General features: G+C 37.7%; 1 protein-coding gene across 6 annotated transcripts in view; it reads left to right on the top strand.

Moving 5' to 3' along the window:
* CARMIL1 (capping protein regulator and myosin 1 linker 1) overlaps positions 1-21,309 on the top strand; it is a 346,904-nt gene that overhangs the window by 214,405 nt on the left and 111,190 nt on the right. For all 6 annotated transcript variants that reach the window (XM_053602593.1, XM_053602591.1, XM_053602592.1 and 3 more), the window contains exons 17-21: positions 4,494-4,563; positions 14,919-15,000; positions 15,719-15,818; positions 15,920-15,974; positions 20,167-20,339. In XM_053602593.1, coding sequence (XP_053458568.1) covers positions 4,494-4,563; positions 14,919-15,000; positions 15,719-15,818; positions 15,920-15,974; positions 20,167-20,339 — 480 coding nt within the window. The remainder of the gene's footprint in view (positions 1-4,493; positions 4,564-14,918; positions 15,001-15,718; positions 15,819-15,919; positions 15,975-20,166; positions 20,340-21,309) is intronic.

Raw genomic sequence — 21,309 nt, 5'->3', positions numbered from 1 at the left:
CTTTTATTTTAACTTCTGTTCAGTCCATTTTAGGCATGTTCTTATATGTGCATGTGTGCACATGTGTGTGTGTTTTAATCAATGTTCTAAAAATTTCTACTAGCTAATAATCAAATTCAAAACACATTTTGTATATACAGAAGAATCAATTTTTAGGTGCTTTGGTTTCGGAATTATCCAGATCACTGTAGGCTGTTTGGCATTTTTACTTGGTAGCCAAATTAATGATACAGGTTAATATCCCTAGGGTAGGTATAGTGGTGGAACTAACAAGTGTAGCTACATTGAGGTTTGAGAGTAATTTGTTATTGGTTAGATTTCTGTTTACCATTGCCAGAATGAACCACGGTTCAGTGTACAAGTGCAATACATTTGACTGTAGTGTCAAATTCTCTGAGTCTAAACAAAGTATTTTCAGGTTATAATTATGCAAGTTGTCAGATATGCTCAAATGTATGCACAGGATTTCTCCTTTCCCCAGCTAATTTATAAATCAGCATTTAATTTTTCCCTTGTAATTTGTATGAAATGTTAAAATTAATGTCTGCTATTCATCTTACTAGAAAATTAATCTTCAACTAATTTGTAAATTACCTTTTCTCTCGTCCCATCACCCCTCACCTTGTTTTGAAAAATGTGGAGTTCTTAATTTCACATAGTACCATATGACTGAAACAGTGGATGCCTCTAAGAAAAGTAGACCTGGTCAAATGCTAACACATAACGTCTGATGTTATAATGGGTTTTTTAAAAAGATGCTGGCTGGGCGGGGTGGCTCACACCTATCCTAGCACTCTGGTAATCCTAGCACACTGGATCAAGAGGAGTACTTGAGCTCAGGAGTATGAGACCATCCTGAGCAAGAACAGGACCCCATCGCTACTAAAAAATAGAAAAATGAGTTGAGCATTATGGCAGATGTCTGTAGTCCCAGGTATTCAAGAGGCTGAGGCAGGAGGATCACTTGAACTTAGGAGTCTGAGGTTGCTGTGAGCTAGGCTGAGGCCATGGTAGTCTGGGCAACAGAGTGAGATTCTTGTCTCAAAAAAAAAAATGTTGAATTAATATATTCTAGATCTCTAAGTGTGGTGGTCACAAACAATTTAAGCCTCATGATTATATCTTAATATCTTATGGATATTAAGGAAGATATCAGAATTAGTATCCCATTATAATTTCATCACACTCAACTTATGCATTCAAGTACTATTTATTGAGCACCACCTACAATGTGCTGGATACCACAAGACCACTAAGTAGAGAGCAAAAGCAGACATGGCCTTGCCCTTGTAGTGCATCAGCAGGAAATCAGCATAGTCAAAATAGTTTTAGTGATAGGTACTGATATTCTGATTCTTTTAATATTTTTTACTTCTGTATAATATAGAGTAACTTTTCACTGGTTAACATCATCATCTTTATGGAATATTTATCCTACAATGATGCTGGATTTACTGTACTTTATTATACTTCAGAGGTACTTTGTAATTGTTAAATCTTGGGCCTGTTATTCATATGAATGTTTAATAATGTTAAATCAGTAGTCCCTTCAGCTCTGTGTTTCACTCCATAAAAAAATGTTCCTGTGAGGGAAAAGCCTTCATGGTTGAAGATTCTGTAAACAAAATTCTAATATACATTAAATAGGATACACACATAATTTGAAAAGATAGCACAAAAATGAGACTCAGGTATATCTATGAGAGGATGAGGATGGAAAGGAATTTGCAAAGAACCTTCCTCTAAGTTGGACACTGTGGGGTGCTCCTCCATGGACAGCAGTTGTGGGAAGTTGCAACATTATCCCTAATTACATCTGAGGAACTGAGGCTCAGAGACACGAAGTAATTTGCCCAAAATCATCATCACAGGTTGGGTTTCCTGGGAAAGACTTTGGAACAGAGATTAGTTTGTAGGATATTTATTAGCACATTCTCTTGGGATCACTACCTGTGAAGAGAGTTGGGGAAATAAAGCAGGATTGGGCAGAGGCAGGGAGTTAAATTGAGGGGCCATCCTAATGCAGGGAAGAACCCCCGAGGGTGTTCTGGGAAGTGCTTAGCTGTGTCCACTGCTCTCAAGCAGTGCTCCTTACCCCATATAGCCTTCCACTGCACGAAAATAGGGGAAGTGTGGGTATGGGGAGAACCTAGAGGGGGGCATCTTTTTTCTTGAAGGGCTTGGATCAGTAGCCATGAGAAAATAAGCTAAAAAAAAAAAAAAAATGCACTTTAAGTGTGCTACCCCCAAATTGTAACTAGTGTCACCAATGCAGAGCTGGTAAAATTAAATATAGATTCTTCTCTTAAACAATTTTGCAATAGTGATGTAAGGATTGAGAAGAAAATTGTTAAGACAATTTTACCTTCGTTAGGTTAAAATAAACAACGTATTTTGCTGTAGACTTTTTCCCTAGTCCCACCGTGCTTTATTGTCTGCTTTATTTTATTTAAGGATAATTTCTATGGATTATTTATTTTTACTAGTCCCATGAGTATTTGCCTCCTAATCATTGGCCTTGTATAGTTAAATGTCTTCAAGCATACCATTTGTTTCTTCAGCCTTTATGCATGTGTAAGAAAGGTAGGAAGTTTTTTTTTTTTCATTGAAGCATTATAAAGATGGAATGTTGAAATATATGACAACTAAACCCTAGAAACTCAGCATGTGTTAGAAATATAATAAAAGGGACTTCTTTGGTAACATTCTAATCCTGTCATTTTACTGATGAGAACCTGAGACGTACACAGAAAATGAGATGCACTTAAGGTCACCCAAGTGTTAGCGACAGAGCCAGGACCCAGAAGAGTGGCCTTTTACTTTTAGTCCAAACACTTTCAGTGACTCAGTACTGCCCCCAAGAAAGAAAGAGAGGGAAAGCAATTTTTAGGAAAACAGAAGCAATTTAATGAGTAATTGACGATGTACACAAAGAATGAGATACACCCATTCTTTCTCACTGGGCAGCGTTTTAAAATAAGGGGCTAGTGAACTGAGTTAAGAGAGTAGAAAGAAGGGCACTCACCTCCAGCCTCCTCACTGGAGGTATTATCTTCATTCTTCATTACTGGAGGTAGTCAGCCCCCACGTGTTGCACGCCACTGCTAGAGTTCTCTGTCAGTGAGTGAGGCAGAGAATCGTTGGCCTTCTATAGTTGAATGTCTTCAAGCATACCATTTGTTTCTTTGGCCTAGCAGAAAATCTCAGAGACTTGGGCAAGAAATCATTCCCTACCTTGCCACCTCATCCTGTGGTACTTTTGGAATATACTGGGTGGAGTCCTTTTCCTGGGGGCAGAGGGAAAGGTAATCACCCCTATGAATTGATAGAAACTGCCTGGGTTCCACCTTTTTTAGCAGTCACCACTGCCTGCCTTGCATTAGTTATTTGCACACCTATTTGTTTCCCTTGCTTGAGAACAGGAATTATCTCATGCTTACCTCCGTATTTGTCACAAAGGCTAAGTTAGAGTCTTCTCTTCAGACAGAATAAATAGTAAATGAGTATCCGTGTGAGGATTCTTTGTTTCCAACTTGCTTGATGATGTTGAAGTCTATAAGACTGACTCCTGTGGCTCAGTCGGTAAGGTGCCAGCCCCATATACCGAGGGTGGCGGGTTCAAACCCAGCCCCGGCTGAACTGCAACCAACAAATAGCCGGGCGTTGTGGCGGGTGCCTGTAGACCCAGCTACTTGGGAGGCTGAGGCAGGAGAATCGCTGAAGCCCAGGAGCTGGAGGTTGCTGTGAGCTGTGTGATGCCACGGCACTCTACCGAGGGCCATAAAGTGAGACTCTGTCTCTACAAAAAAAATAAAAAAAAAGAGTAGATTTGAGTGATTAGTCTTTGGAGATGAGAAGATTCATTTTCAGAACTGTGATGTGGTTTGTTCTGGGCTAGCTGGTAGTTCAGCAGGCAGGATCCTGGATTCAAGTTCAAGATGCAGGTTTTTTAATCTTCAGCGGTTGTATGCCCTTGCCTACCCATTACTGCAGGGTGCTTAGTAAACTCGTCTAGATATAATTTCACATCCTGGAGGACTGTGGGGTCTGACTGCCTCACTACTATGTTCCCTAGGGAAAACCAGCTTTACTTTGCTACTCTAAGAGCAATTGCCTAATAAGATTCTAAACATTATTAAAACTGTTCTCAAGCAGATGCAGGTGGGAATTTATCTGTGATGAACACAATTTAATTTCAATATGCAATTAGGTGTGCTGTTGGTTTATTTGCATAGGAATAGCAGTCCTGCCAGTTTTACATTTATGGTGGGCTTGCTGCCTGTTAGACGGAAGAATGCTGCAGAGTCATTTTTTCACTGTTGTTGGGAGGCAGAAATGCAGTTGGCATTTTAAAAAGTGAGAGGGTGCCTTGTACTTGACCTTGATTCTGGAAAGGCATTTTTCTTTCTCTGAGCTTTATTCAGTGTGCTTCTATATTTTTGTTGTTGCATTGTGTGGGATTTGTATCTGACGTGTGTGTTTCTTTCCCTCAGAGCGCTGTTGTTGGGCCTGGCTTGTAATCATAGCTTGAAGGGGGTTTCTCTTGATCTCAGCAACTGTGAGGTAAGAACACTGTTAGCCTATGCACTGGAATAGATAACAGCTTCAAAATTGCCTCATCTTTTTCATGGGAAAAGTATGATATTGTGATGCCACAGGGTGTAAACAAAGCAGAAAAACATATTATACAAGTTTCTGATGTTCTGTATTTTCTAAGTTTTATTTACACACAGCCATAGAGCACCATTCAGGAAGCTTTCAAGTGTGTTTTTAATGACTTTTTTCCCTATTCTTGGTGTGTATGGCCTAAGTATTTTATAATGAAGACTTGAGATATAAAGCCATAAAGTAGCTTTATTGTCGTGAAAGGGAATCACACAGCATTCATTGCAGGGGACAAATATGTACAACCTAACTTGGGTTGGTAGAGTGTGAAAGAGAATGGCTGTCTTGTCCTTAATTTCACTTTTTAATATCTTGATTTAAAATTAGAAAATTAAAATGTCTGTGGCAACTTCAAATATTTCCTGTTAAAGAGCCTACAGAGAAGAGTTGAAACTAAAAGCTTCTACGTTTTAGAGGGCGTGTAAACTTTTACTATCTTGATACTTTTAGTTTGTGTGGCAATAAGTAGAAAATACCTAAGTGCAACCATTCGGGCTGTTCAGAGCCTGACTTTACCCACCGTGTCAAACTCTGTCTCTTCTCGGGAATGGAGGTGAGTTTCTCCTCATTCCTATTCCTGGCCCTTTATGCTCAACAGCTTCCTCTCTAATTACGTTCCCCCCTCCACTCCTCACCCAGTCTCCAAGGCCTACCTCTCCTGTATACATGCACCATACTCCTAGGTGAATTGGTTAATACCACTAAATCTCAATTTCTGTGCCTGCAAAATGCAGATAATATTAATATCTCTCCCAGTGGGTCATTATGGACTTTACAGGAGCTGCTTCTTTAAAAAGCTGCTTCGTAGAATATTGGGTATGCATAAAGGTTGCTCGCTCTTGCTGTTTTCCTATCTGTCTGCCTGCCAGTTTTCTTCTCTGACTGCTTCAGCCCTTTGTAATCTTGATCTTTTCTAATTATCTAGAACTTAATGATAGTAGCATGCATTTGGACACTGAACCACATAGTGCCTTGCATAGCTATTAAACTGGCTCCTGTATGCTTTCTCAGCTAGGTTGTAACTTTCTGGAGGGCATTATTTGTATCATACTTTGCTTTGCATTTCCTTTACCTCCAAACAAAATGCCAGGCACCAAGCCAACACTAAATATTGAATAAGATTAATGCTTTACATCTCTGAAAATTCTAGAAAGTGACAAATCTGAAATTTTACCATATAAATTGTAGAGTAGGATTTTTCATTAATTTTGAACTGGGGTAAACACCAACTATGTGCTTTACTAGTCTCGTTGTTTTGAAAGAAGAAAAACATAAAACAAACACACAAAAAAGCCCCAAAACATAAAACTCTAAAAAGCTATCCTTGCCCTGTGGAATTTTCCTCTATAAATCAATGATCTCTCATTTGTAAAGCTAGGTTATAAAGTAGAAACCAACTCTTGTAATATGATTAATTGTTTACTAGCATTTGCCTGCCAATAATTTTTTTAATTGAGGGAGGAGTGAGATGAAGGAGGATGGGAAAGGTTGATCTGCCACAGAAAACTAGTTGACATGAACTTGACTGCTCTGTCAGATCAAAGTACTCAGTTAGCAATGACCTCTAATACAGTTTTGCTATCTTGATTAAATGTCATGACTGCTACCAATCTAACATTTTTCATTTAACTCTGTGATAAAGCTAGAATGGACATAAATGATCCTCTGAGTCACAGGGGTCCTCAAACTTTTTAAACAGGGGCCAGTTCACTGTCCCTCAGACCGTTGGAGGGCCGGACTATAGTTTAAAAAAAAAAAAACAACTATGAACAAATTCCTATGCACACTGCACATATCTTATTTTGAAGTAAAAAAACAAAACAGGAACAAATACAATGACACCACTTCGTGTGGCCCGCGGGCCGTAGTTAGAGGACCCCTGCATCTACAGTAGCTGAAGTAATGTAGCTCACTAATGGCCGCACCATAATGACAAGTTGTGCTGATTTTCTGGTGTTAACATTAATACTGATAGTGGTAATTATTGTAATATTAAGTATGGTCAGGTATTTTTTTCTCAAATAAGTTGATAGGGGGCTATGTGCCCAAAGAATACTCTTATGTTATGTATACTTTGTTTCTTAAACTCCTTTGTGACCTATTAGAACTAACTTTCTGATAGTTATTTTAGGTGAACTATGGAAAACAGACATTTTTGGATAAAAAATGGCACACCTTGTGAAATTAACAATTTCATTAACAAATCTATTGCTAGTAGACTTTCTTTTGTAATTTTTTTATTAAAGCAGAAATTCAGATCAGATGATTAATCTCATATAAGATTGACTATTATTATGATAATTCCGATCTCATTTTGGCCTTTTCTTTATGGATTCTGTGATGAATTGAGATGGAGGTAGCTTAAAAGTATCCTAGTACTGTGTTCTAACATCTTATAGCTTGAATTACAATACCGGTGTTCACTTTTATAAAGTCACACATTATAATGCTGCTTATGAAAATTGGTAAAATACAAAAAGCATTTTCCTAATCTATATTATTGTGTTTTATCAAATTTTGTTTCTTATGCTTAGATGTCCAAATTTATCTAGGTTTCAGTTTGTTTCCCTTCATGATATAGTAAACTCCAAAAAAGTGTTTGAATTTATGGTATAGTTTATGTTGGACGGGTTGGCACTCATGTTGGCGTGTTAAGCATTGGTCTTTAATCATCTATTTAATCATCTATTCGGTATTTCAGAAGCTTTCACCAACTGAATTTAAAATCATGCTTATGTATACGTTCTTTCTCTCATTATTTAGCTATAGTAGACACAAACTCTGCTCTTAGCACATCAGTCAAAATCATAGAAGCATTCAACATTTAACTTTCCCTGATGATCAAATAAATCCAGTCTTAAAATCCAAAAGATGGTGAGAAATAAAATTTCTCCCCAGTATCATAATCATCTCGGGAAGTCATTTCTACAGGGGTAACTTACTCAGATCGAGATGAGTCACGTGTCTGAGCATAGTGCTGAAGAGTGCTAAGCAGTGTTTTCCTGTGGTTTCTGATGTGGACACCATAATAAGAATTCAGCGCCTCCTACAGGTGCTCCCAATACAACAGTCTACCTAAACCATGGGAAAAAGGCACAATTGTGAGGCCTTGATGTTGTCCTATAATTACAAATAGGTAATTAACTTTAACGTAAAACATCTGCTGTATATAATTTTTGCTCTGATTCACTTCTCCTGTTAGGGAAAATAAATCCAGTAATTGATTTTAAAATCAGGTTTATTTGTGTGTCATAAGGTAAATGATGACAAAAGATGGTGGTTGAGATTATTGGGAGGAGAGGGGAAGAAATTAGCCTTAAAGTAGGAATTAAATTAAAAGAGTCTGGATAGAAAACTTAGAATAATTTAAGCAAATCAATTTTGCTTGTATCATAGGCTGGTTTCTTTACTGTTTATTTTTAACCTTTCCTGGTGAGTTGACTTGTAGTTCTTAGGCAATTTCTTAATTCCTAGAAAGAGGCATTTCACACTTATTAATTTGAATGCGAGAGGAAAGTTACACTTTATGAAAGTATCATGCAGGTATTTATGGAGTTGCTGTCCTACAATGCCAGCATAATTGTTATTTGGAAAAACAAATCCAATAATTTGGTCTATATTCTTTGAGATTTATGATAGCTAAGGTAATAAGTACTGAAATTAACCTTAATTTACAAATAACTTCTATACCGACAGGAAAAAAACTGTGTTCCTTAAGATGTTTTATGTTAATTATTATCACTTCATTTTCTTTCCCTTAGTATTTTGTGTAAGAAAATGACTCATGGTAGTTGTGGTAGGCAAAAGAATGTCATAGCCCAGGGCAGGCAATTTGAAGTCAGAAAGTCCCCCTTTGAAACTTGGCTCAGCCACTTGACTTATCAAGTGACTTACCTTCTTCTTTCAGCCTTTTTTTCCTCATCTGTTGAATGCGGATAATAATAGGTTTGGAGTTAGTATTCTACACAATGACACTAGGCCAGGCCCAGCATATGTGAGCCATTATCTAGGGGGAGGAGGAGGATTACCAGGGAGGAGCTTTATTCTGAATGTCAGAATTTATTTAGAAATTTTTTTTCTAAATATTCTTCTGTCTTTTCATTTGTTTAGAATAGTCTTCAAAGCTATTCTGTATCTTTCAAGAAGAAACAGTCTCGCCAATAAATTCATGAGACTAATTCTTTTTGAAACCTGTGGGAGTTTTTTGGGACACAAAACACTATTACCCTCCATGGCCAGATTTACCTCTGAGTGGTCATGGCTGATCCTAATTCACTCTCAGAGGGTAAGGATTTAGAATGAATATAGCTATTCAAAGAAATCTGTGTGTTCTTTTGACCTCTTCCAAAAGAAGTGTTTCTGAATTGTTTATTTGGCAATAATGATGCAGGCATGCATGTTTATTTTCCCCACATGTTCAACTATCTAAGGGGAATCCATCGGATCGCATTCTGGTCTGATTTGCATAGTCATAGTTGATCAATGCTGAAAGGGAATTTTTCAAAGTTAGTCTTCTTTCAAATAGGCGGAAAAAAATGTCTGATATTTCCATGGAGATACAAAGGCTAATTAATATTGAGAATTAGTTGTAGGTCTGGGTGTGGGAGGTAGTGCCCTAGAGTGGAAACTTTTCTGCAGATTATTCCAGGGATTCATTGCATTTGATGATGAATTGGGGGGTGGGGAGGAAAAGCACCAGATAGTAAGATTTGTAATGGGGAGTACATTGCGGCAAGTGAATGGAAACGTGCCAGGCAATTACATTTGATCTGATAGTCACTCGGCCAGCCTTGAGGTCAGCATCTTTGAGGTACTTTGAGGTACCTCTCATATATCCCTTTCCTATCAGGCCAGGTACAGAATGCAAAACTTCAAATGCTTCATGTGACAGCATGGATTCATGTATGAAGCAATAGAATGCATGCAGCTATTTGCACCTTGAAAATGGCTGTATTTATATACATCTTTCTCAGGCACTAAATTGTCATTTGGCATCAAACCCTGTTAGCAGTTAGACATTTTGAAATGGATATTGCCTAATCATTTTTTCCCCCTTTGAGAACCCTACATCCTTTAGTTATTTTATTTCTTTTTTCTTTTTATATTAATATAGAGATGTGATCTGACTCTGTTGCATAAGCTGGAGTACAGTGGTGTTTTCGTAGCTCACGGCATCCTCCAACTCCTGGGCTTAGTGATCCTTTCACCTCAGCCTCCCAAGTTACTAACACCATTCAGTTTTATGTGTGAAAATTTCCCAAGATGAAAATTAGTTTTGTTGTTTTTTTTTTTTAAATAATTTTGGAATTCCTATTAAAGGAAAGTAGGTACTTTAGAGGTTATTGTATATTTAAGTTAGGATTTTTGCTACATCTTTTTATATGACAAATGATCTAATGATTATAGGCCTGGCACCAGGGCTCATGCCTATAATCCTAGCACTCTGGGAGACCGAGGTGGGTAGACTACTTGAACTTGTAAGTTCAAGACCAGCCTGAGCTAGAGCCAGACTCCATCTCTAAAAATGTCCGACCATTGAGGTGGGTGCCTATAGTCCCAGCTACTAGGGTGGCTGAGGCAAAAGAATTACTTGAGCCCAAGAGTTTGAGGTTGCTGTGAGCTATGATGTCACAGCAGTTTACTAAGGGTGGCAGATCTCAAAATAAATAAATAAATAAATGTGAATAGATGATAAATGATTTTTTTTTTTCTTTTGGGTCAAGATGAGAGTTCTACCCTATGCCCTGTGCACAGTGCAGTGGCATCATAGCTCACTGCAACCTCAGAATCAGGCTGTGGGCATCCTGCTGCCTCAGCCTCCGAAGCCCCTGGGATTATAGGCACTGACTGTGGTGCCCAGCTTAAATTCTTGGGCTTAAGCGATTCTCTTTCCTTAGCCTCCCAAGTAGCTGAGACTATAGGTGCCCGCCACAACACCTGGCTATTTTTATTGCAGTTGTCATTGTTGTTTACCTGGCCTGGGCCAGGTTTGAACCCACCAGCCTTGGTGTATGTAGCTGGCACTGTGACCACTGTGTTGCAAGCACCACGCCATGACAAATGATCTTGAGGAAGAAACATGAATTATTAAAAGGTCTTCCTTAGTGGGGCGTGGTCAGTCATACCTGTAGACTTAGCACTCTAGGAGACAATTGTTTGAGCTCAGGAGTTCAAGACCAGCCTGAACAAAAGCTAGATCTTATCTCTACTAAAAATAGAAAAGTTAGTTAAGGATTGTGGCAGTGTGTGCCTGTAGTCCCAGCTACATGGGAGGGTGAGGCAGGAAGATCACTTGAGCCAAGGAGGTTGAGGTTGCAGAGAGCTATAAGGACACTACTGCACTCTAGCCCAGGTAACATAGCAAGACACTATCTCCAAAAAAAAAAAAAAAAAAATCTCAATTTTAGGGTTCCTGGCTTCCTTTGTCCCCATGATGGATATTTGAGTATTACATATTAACATTTCACTTGAAACTCTTGAGTAACATCTGAAATGTTCCACCTTCCTTGAGTGAGAGGACACTTTTCTCTTGAAAGAAACATAATTTTATTTTTAACTTTTCATAAAGTATTCTGTTATTCAGTCACATTTACTTTTCTTTGATCTTGCTTTCTTTTAAATAATGCTAGTGTGTGGGATCCAAATCAGGGTAATTTAGAAACCGGTTTTACATGCACACATGCAGACACAGCCTCTAATTATGCAAATTCATTTAAAAGGATTTTCATTTACAGTAATGGAAAAGCTTTTACTGTTTGGGGACAGCTGTAGCTTTGGGGGAATTTTAGGCATTTAATAACCTGTGACTTCAATTGAGTGTTCTTGATAACTGAACATCCATTATTTTCTTATTTAAATTTTTTATTTTGGTTTAGGGAGAAAATTTTAGTTTGATGTATTAGTTCTGACTCTGCTTCATTACATAGTGTATTAATAAAGACATCAAGTTCTTCTCTATTCTTGTTCTACTTACTGCTGATAATATATCTTGTTTTTTTCTCCTTGGGCTTTCCTTAGCTTGGCCATTGTGTAAGTACTTTATGAATCAATAAATTAGGATATATTGATATATCTGATTATTGCCTAAGCAGTGGAAAATGGGTTGATATTATACATTAGGGTATATTCTACAATTTTATCCGTAAAAATATTTATCAGTTAAACAGAATTGAAGCCTTAAATGCTACCTGCATTTCATATGAATAAAATACTTTCAGTATACTTTATAATGATAGACCATAAAGATTTTACTTGTGGAAACTTTCTCAACAGAATAAGCACTATTGGCAAATAGGAAATTGTAAAGACTTATACCCTTATGTTTATCTTCTCCAAAGCATATTTTTTTCCATAGTCTTAAAATCAAATTTTTTTTTTTTGAGGTGTTTACTTAAATGAGTTCTTGCTTTAGCTTTGACATGGTCTATGTACACATTTACTTCTTTTCTTTTTTTTTTTTTTGAGACAGAGCCTTAAGCTATTGCCCTGGGTAGAGTGCTATGGCGCCACAGCTCACAGCAACCTCAAACTCCTGGGCTTAAGTGATTCTCTTGCCTCAGCCTCCAGAGTAGCTGGGACTATAGGCACTTGCCACAATGCCCGGCTTGTTGTTTTGTTTTGTTTTTTGGTTGTAGTTGTCATTGTTTGGCAGGCCCAGGCCAGATTTGAACCCCCAGCTCTGGTGTATATAGCTGGTGCATTAGCCGCTTGAGCTACAGGCACCACCTACACATTTACTTCTTGAGGTTATGAGCTGTGACCTAGCGTAGTACTTTCCAAAACTATCTGGTAAAGAACCTATTTTGTTTTGTTTTTAAATTTCTAATCTCTCATAAACCAATATATTTATGAAATATAATAAGAATTGAAGTACTAGAAAGATTTAGAAAGATATAAAAATGCAGACCTCTAAGTTTGGTTATTAGATGTAAAAAACTTAATAGTTTTTACTCCTAAGGTTTCTAAGATGTTTATGATCAATTTTTGAATTTCATCTCAGACTAGTAACAAACTGTTTGTAGATTAATATCAGTCTGCGGACCATTCTTTGAGTTGGCATAATGAGACAGGCTCACTGGGACATTCAGAGAGTTCCTGAGGAAACAACAAAGGATAGTGAACTGGGCCTGGCGCTTACTCCTGACAGTAGCATCACACACTTGAGTTAGAAGCCCTTTAGCCATGGAGTTGCTCTTGGTTTTCTTGAAGTATGTAGACCAGTTTCTTCGAGAGGTCTGCTTCTCTGTAATAACTCTCCTTCAGAGCTCACCTCAGAGCAGTCTCCTGTTAACTTTTAAAAGTAGGAACCACCAGGCATGGTCATGCATGGCTGTAATCCCACCCATATGGAAGGCTGAGACTTGAGGATCCCTTGAGCTCAGAAGTTTGAGACCAGACTGGGCAACATAGAGAGGCCTGTGTCCAAAATAAATAAATAAATAAATAAGGCACAAACAGCCGAATGTAGACACCTAACTGAAATACTTCTGAACAAAGAGTGATCTGAAAGGTCTGAGCAAAATTCTACTTACCAGTTAAGAAGCCAGCAGCAATATTCACAAGTTTTGGTCCCAGGTACTATAAAAATACTGCATCTGAAATGGGAAATGAAGATTCTTTGAATTCTTATTCAAAACTTGGACAAGTAGAAAATAGCACCTTGTATTACAAATTTGATGTTGAAATTATATAAAATTGACTTTTTTTACATGAAGAAAGGACCTGCCAAGTTCCTTGGTTCACAGTAGATTTCCAGTAAATTATAGATTCTTTTTCCTCATTAGATAATAATTTTACTGAGCAAAAGGACCACAGGTTGGGAAACTGCATCCTTTACAATGCCTTACATAGGATAGAAGCTGAATGGAAAACAAAAGATATTGTGACCTCTGTAAAAAGTGCTTTTGGCTTCATGGGAAAAGGTGAAAAGTACTATATTAGGTTTTTCAGGTTATCGTTCTCTTTGAAATAGGAAATGCGGTGAGAATAATACTTCATTCTTAGTTTTGCTCTACACTAATAGTAAGATAATATTTTTGATTAACCCACCAGTTTTCTTCTAGCTCAAAGAATTTGTGTAAATTATTTTGTAATCCTCTTCAGTTATCTAGTATCTGCTTTATATTAGTGAAACCTCTCACCCATCTGTATAGAAAGTTAGGGCTGGGTCCTTCCTGAAGTTTTTGACATTCAGAGTAAGTCTGTATGGTTTCTTTGGGGTTTTTTGCTGCTACTTGAGTAGAGAGTGTATACCTTGAAACAGCAGTAATCAAACAGAATAGTAACTTTCTCATGTCTAAACAGAATTTGTTAGATTCCCAAAAGTCAGAGATGAAGGAAGTTCTGGGTTGACATGCGCTGTCTTGCTAGTGGTGGGCCTGGGTGGTCTCCATCTTTTTTCTCTGTATTTTTTCCTTACGATTTTAGGATCTATTGTTGAGTCATGGAATATAGAAAAGAGCAGTAATGATGGGGCCAGGTACTGTGGCTTACACATGTAATACTAGCACTCTGGGAGACGGGAATTTGAGAAGAGCCTACGCAAGAGTGAGACCCTGTCGGTACAAAAAATAGCAAAATTAGCAAGGAGTGGTTGCACACATTTATAGTCTCAGCTGTTTAGGAGGCTGAGGCAGGGCTTGGCACCTGTGGCTCAAGCGGCTAAGGTGCCAGCCACATGTACCTGAGCTGGCGGGTTCGAATTCAGCCTGGGCCCCAAACAACAATGACAGCTGGGTGTTGTGGCAGGCGCCTATAGTCCCAGCTACTTGGGAAGCTAAGGCAGGAGAATCCCTTGAGCCCAGGAGTTGGAGGTTGCTGTGAGCTGTGATGTCACAGCACTTTACCTAGGGGGACAGCTTGAGGCTGTGTCTCCAAAAAAAAAAAAAAAGTAAAAGAAGTCTGAGGCAGGAGGGTTGCTTGAACCTAAGAGTTTGAGGTTGCTGTGAGCTGTGATGGTATCAATGAATGCAGCTTTAGCCTGGGTGACAGCGCAAGATCCTGTCTCCAAAAAAAGAAAGAAGGAAAGGGGGAAAAAAGAAAGAAAGGAAGGAAGGCAAACACGCAGAACAGCAGCAGTGACTAGTGATTAGCTCTTTACCATCAATAATAACTTTTTTGGAATTGACAAACTTTTGTTTTTTCTTTGGTTCTAAGTTTATTTTAAGAGTATCTGTCCTATTTTTAATTTTTTTTTTGATTACACTGTTAGTAGGGTGAAGATTTTACCTTGTGTTTGGCTTGTGTTTCTCTAGCTGAGATCAGGAGGTGCTCAAGTATTAGAAGGCTGCATTGCTGAAATCCACAACATCACCAGCTTAGATATCTCCGACAATGGTAAGTCAGAAATGAGAAAAGAAACTGAAGCATATTAATAAAGAAAAAATTATCTTCTGCCTTAATCTAGACAACACCTTAACAAAAATTTATTTCATAGTTTTACTAATAGGGCTTTTAAATTTAATAATAGGCTTTATTTATAGAATAAATTTCTGTGAAAGTCTTACTAAGTTGGTTCCATGGCCAAATATGCAAAGTCTGTGCAGTAAAACAACTCCGTTAAAAAATATCATCAGAACATTGATAAAGGTAACCTTTTGCATGCTTGCTGACAATAAAATTTTACTCTCATTCATTTATTCAGAAGCTTATTTCAATAGCTTTATTTCTGCTGATTATAGTAGCAGGTTAGTATGAACCTGTTCAATCTGTATAGACAACTTTAACTTCAGTTACCTTCCAATGAACAGTATGTTGGAATCTTCTCTCACAAAATGGTGGGGATAGACAGAACTTCCTGCCATTATTCATTCCCAAATCCTGCTGACTTCATTTAGCCACTGATTGTATTAGAGATTTAGATAAGTCTTTGTAGAGAATGGGTTTATCCCTGTGAGATAATAGGACATGAAAAGAGAGCAAATGGTGCCTTTGAAAATAAAAGGTTGGTAAAGGAAGTCATCCAACTGCCTGTCACCTTTGCTTAATTATGTTCCAGTTGAGAATCATTTATACACATGTGTTTTGATGCTGTACTTACTCTGATTCTTTCCAGGTTTAGAATCTGACCTATCTACCTTAATAGTGTGGCTCAGTAAAAACAGATCAATACAACACCTGGCGTTAGGCAAAAATTTTAATAATATGAAATCCAAGTAAGAGTTTTGAATTTTTTTATATGACAATGATGAAAATAACCAGCCTCCTGAAACCTTTTGATTTGATTCCACTGTCCACATCTTTAAAATCTCTTTAGAAATCTGACACCTGTATTGGACAACTTAGTACAGATGATTCAAGATGAAGACTCAGTGAGTATTATTTTAAACACTTTTGCCTAAAATCTTTAGTCTATTGCTATTCCAACTGATTATTTCTACTGTGTTAATGTCGAAATGCTTTCAGATCATTTTATCTATGTGTACATTTCCTATTACTTTTTTTAAAACGTAGAATAAAAATGCTTTAGTAGAGTTGTACAATGTATTTGAAAATTTACTTATTCTTCACTTCTTTGAACTCAATTACCAAGTAAAGGAAGATTGTAATAGATTAAAAGAAGTATAAATTGACTCCTGTATCTTAACTTAGGTTATTTAATTTTTACAATCTAGTTGACTTTATGACCTTATATAATGCTGAGAAATATCATATTGCCAATTTGAACTTTAATAATTATGCAGAGCTACAAGAGAATAAGGAAGTTTTCCTCCATCTTAAGTTGTTTCCTGAGCTCTAGTAAATCTGCTTTTATATTTTTACCCTTTAGTTGCTGCTAAGACATAGTTAGGAGTAGAGCAGTTTAACTTCAAATGGTATCCTATTCTGCTGCCTTTTAAAATGTGTTAGAAAAAAGAAAAGGTATTTTATGGACAAAGTAGAAGCACTCTACCGTGAATCCATTTAATTTAGAGCTGGTGTGTCACATCTTGTATTTTACTGGTGATAATAAGGCTTAAGGCTCTTTAAGGTTTTGTCCCTTTCTGTTCAAAGTCCTATTTGGTCACTCAAACTAAAACCTAAATCAATTTATATTCCCACTATGAAGAGTCACATTATTCATGTTTTGTTATAGCTACTTTTTTCAGGTCATGAGGGTTAATTTTTATATTGATCAAGTGAGGTATGTCTTATTTGAAAAAGTATCATTTTCACTTTTGAGTTCATACCAGGAAATAGCAAATTCTATTACAACCATAATAGAGAGCTGCCTTTTCTGAGACAGGTAAGAGGCTGGGTCCTCCCTCCATTTACCAGTGCCTATGCTGTTTGTGAGGCTCTGAGCTGATGGGCAGGAGAAAATTCTGTTCTTTTGCCTCTTCATCGTATGGATATAATTTCCAACCTGTGGGCTAGAAAATGAAATTCATTATTATTTAATGAATTCAAGTACTTCTCCTTGTCCTCACTTGCTAATAAACCCCATATTTTGTTATTCTTATCCTGGGTTATTAAAATTAGAATGTAATTTATACTTTTTAGAGTTTATGCTGTTTGTTTTCAATATTTAATTTGACTTTGCATCACTGCTTTATTTGGTTTCACATTTCCCAGCATAGGCCCAATATTAGCCTGGTTTTTAAAAAATTGGGGAAACTAATATTGCAGCATTATACTTACTATTCATCCCAGAGTACTTGTTTCTTAGCACATATTTTAGGAAAATATATATTTATGTAAAGTATGTTTGTTAATTACGTGTTTTGCTTATTACACAAGGATCTTCAAACTGTATAATTTTGGAAGTCCCTTACCTATAGATAATTTTGATAGTTAAAACATACCTAAAACGCTTTTACAGATGATAAAGTTAGCTATGTAAATGTGATTTCTTTCAAGTTATAAATTCAAATAGTGTGTAGCTAATAATGCTGTACAATGAAAAGCTTTTTATGTTCTTGTCATTGAAAAGCAGGTAGCTTTTTCAGAAAGCAATTACCTTTTTTTTTTCCATTTCTGAATCAGTAATGTGCAAAACATTTTTAAATGATTAAGAGTTAGTCTTGTGACTACCAAATTTCTCTGAAAACTGGCACAATTTGGTTCATTTTTTAATTTGAGTTTTACATATCTAGAAAAGTAATCTTTTTGCTTTTTACATTCTGACCTTGTGTTTATAGATCTTGTTCTTTGATACCTCATGGAATACCTTATTCACTCAGTATTGCACAGTACGTTATGCTGAAAAATCTAGATACTCTTGTGTTCCAATGTCACCTTCAGCTATAGACAGTGGCTTTCAGGCTGCTGCACTCAGTTGCACCCAAAATCATGGGGTGCTAACATTGAGGGGCCAAGGTGACAGGGAACCACGTTTTGAAGTATTACAAGAAGTCCATGTTATAATCAAGAGAATAGAATGCATTTCTCCTGGGAGTGCCTGTAGCCAGGAGACAGATTTTCAAATTAAGCATGTTCAGCTATGAAAAAGAATTAGTAAGACTTCAAATAGTAATGTTACATGGAAGTGCAATAAATCAAGAAGGGATGACCTTATAAATATGCATGCAATTCAGGCTGTTCTGTTCGCATTAATGACTCTGCCTATTATTTTTAAGTGTTAACTGGGGTGTATTAGAATTTGAATATTGTGCAAGAATTGGCACTCACTAGCCTGGAGAGTTGGCTCTTCTCCAGTATTAGGAAGAAGCCATAATATATCATTTTTGTAGGAGTTGAATGGAGATTATTGAAATGATGAAAGATGTGATTACATCTTTTTATTAAAGAAATAATGCATTTGTTTTTATTTAATATATTAAGTTTCCTAAGTCTGAAGGAGCAGACTGTTTCCTGTTTCACACCAGTGTTGACAGCTGAGCTGTGTGTCTGGGTAAAGGGAGTGAAAGGCAGAGAGGATTTTGGAGCTAGCACTAAGTGAGCAGAGCTGGGTAGTGAGAAGTAATGACACGAGGGGTGTTTCCTGTACTTGATTATGAACCCATGTTCTTCATTCATCTACCTGCATGTAGGATGTTAAGAAAATTGAAGCAACTTCACTAAAGCTACCTGAGTCTGAACATATACAGGCTTTTTCATTGAGGTTTTAATTGCCTTAGCACTTACCGGGCAATTTTACTTTTATAAATTTGATTCTAATTAACAAAATATTACCTTTTGATTTTACCATGAATGTATCAAGTTTGGAAACTATGGCCAAATCTGGATAATAAGGGCAATAAGTGTAGTCATTTTGCACTACCCAAATGCATAGTGATGCTTTGTTGATATCTGAGTCTCGAGACCTTCAACCTCATCCTGTCTCCTATAGCCTTTGGGTAGATGTTCCTTTGGAAGTCAGTGTCCAGTGGCAGAGTGGACACAGATTATACCCTAGGCTGTGTGCAGGACCATCATATAGACCACCCAGGCACAGGCCACCACAGAACTTGGTCATAAGTAACCCAGCATCCACCTTCCTGTAATACATGTTGGTATTGCTTATGTAATAAGCATATAGAACTGTTTTGTGTGGATAGGACAATACAGACCACCCCAACCAACCCAGAAGATATCCCTTCTCCCAGGGATGTCTGAACTTTTTAGCAACTTTGGTTCGACATGATTAAGCTGGAATTCTCACCCACTTCCCCTCCCCTCCTCTTTCCTGTCAGATACTATGCAGTCCAATCAAAGCCTGCCACCCAGCAGAATGGCTTTCAGTCTTTGGCTTAAATAGATACTGAGTGGGCTGGTTTGGATTCACCATATAGCTTATGGTAAAATAAAAGGTCACACAAATGTGTCTTTTTTTCTTTTTATGTTATAAGTGTATCTTCTGATTGATACTTAAAAGTAAGGACTGGTGATCAAAAAATATCTAGAATAAGCTAATTGGAGGAATGTGGTGTGGGGTTAAGATCATGAAATGTGGAACCAGATGATCTGTATTTGAATTCTAGTTTAAGTACTTTCTAAACCTTGGTTGAGTCACTTACCTTTTTTGTTTCTCTTCTGAGAAACAGAGATAGCCATAGAACCTAAGTATTGAGTTATTAGGAAGATTAAGTAAATTAATATACTTAAAAAGCTTAAATAGTACATAAACATAATAATTGTTTAGTAATCACCTATTATTAGTATTGGCTGGTTTTTCTTTTGCTTTCATGCTGTTATTATTTTAAGTTGTCATTGCACCTTATGTAAAAATAAAATGGTTCAAAAAGGATAGTGTAATCATATTGAAGCTGAGAGCTTTTTGTATCACGTTTTGATTTATCTCATTCTTTCCTCCACTTCACAGAGCTAGCATTTGTCACCCTACATGTCTTTCCATGGCTTCCCTGAAAAGTGGCAGGTATTTGGCATTAAAACACGAGTTCTCCAAGTTTGACTCTAGAGGTCTGTTTTTATGCAAGAACCTTGAAGTTCCATCCACCAGGGTCTTTTAGGCAGATTTTCCAAAATCAGACCCTGTGCAGTGGGTCCATGCCCTGCGATTCTCCATGAACTGGTTTTCTCTTTGAGGAGACTGTTGAGTGCTACGTGTTGTTTGCTCCACAGCCTCTGCAGTCCTTGTCTCTTGCTGACTCAAAACTCAAGACCGAGGTCACCATCATCATCAATGCCCTGGGAAGCAACACCTCCCTGACCAAAGTGGACATTAGTGGGAACGGAATGGGGGACATGGGAGCGAAGATGCTTGCCAAAGCCCTGCAGATCAACACCAAGCTCAGGTAGGCAGTCCCACTCTTGTCCCAGAGGAGTGGATGCTCCTCACGAGGAAGGCCTAGAGCAGATTCTGACCAGCAAGCACTGGAGATCATCTGTGCCCAGGGGGCACCTGCACTGCCCAGGAGGCCAGCTGGGAAGAGGGGTGACAATGTCAAGACTTTTGTCAAAATAGCAGGGAGGGCATTTCCAGGTTTAGACATGGAAAATCCTTCAAACTCTTGTCTTATATTTCTTTCATGGTTGAAACCTGATTGAGAACTGTCGCAATTTCCTATTTCACACCAGTGTTGACAGCTGAGCTATGTGTGGGTAAAGGCAGTGAAAGGCAAGGAGGATTTTGGAGCCAGCACTAAGTGAGCAGAGCTGGGTAGGGTGAAGTAATGACATGAGGGGGTTTCTTGTACTTGGTTGTAAACCCAGTCTTACCTCCCCTCCTATCCCTCAATGTAAGGACTTAAAACATGAGGGGCATAACAGATCTGCTGGCCCCAAAGCAAGTTCACGCTGGGTGCTGTTTCGTTTGGTGATTTTCATCCATCTGGTTTCCCAAGTGTGGCTTTTGTTAAGGACTTCCTGTAGTCACTCCATTGCTGTCCATCATTCGGAGAGATCAGGGTTGCTTCCTAGTCTAGGAGTCTGGCGAATGAAGAGTTAATCACATTGCTCCTCAAGGGCTCTTTCATGATGTTTCCCTTCCAACTGGCATAAGACAAGTGTGAACGTTCTGTCTAAACTGAAGCTAAAAGCAAAAAAACATAGCAATTTCTTCAAAGGTCAGTATGTATGTAAAGAAGGTCATTGAGATTAGGAAGGGAAAACTGTTATGAGGCTGGGATCATCTACACAAACAAAGCTGTTTTATATGTCAGGGTAAGCCGGCAAATCCTATAATACCTCTGAAGAATACTCATTCTGAAGGTAAAATTGTAGTTTTCTTCCAAAATAGATTTTGTATTTAAAGAGTAAACGACC

This window comes from Nycticebus coucang, chromosome 9, assembly GCF_027406575.1.
Source record: "Nycticebus coucang isolate mNycCou1 chromosome 9, mNycCou1.pri, whole genome shotgun sequence".
Taxonomy (NCBI): Eukaryota; Metazoa; Chordata; class Mammalia; order Primates; family Lorisidae; genus Nycticebus; species Nycticebus coucang.
This window is presented reverse-complemented; position numbering and strand designations above follow the sequence as displayed.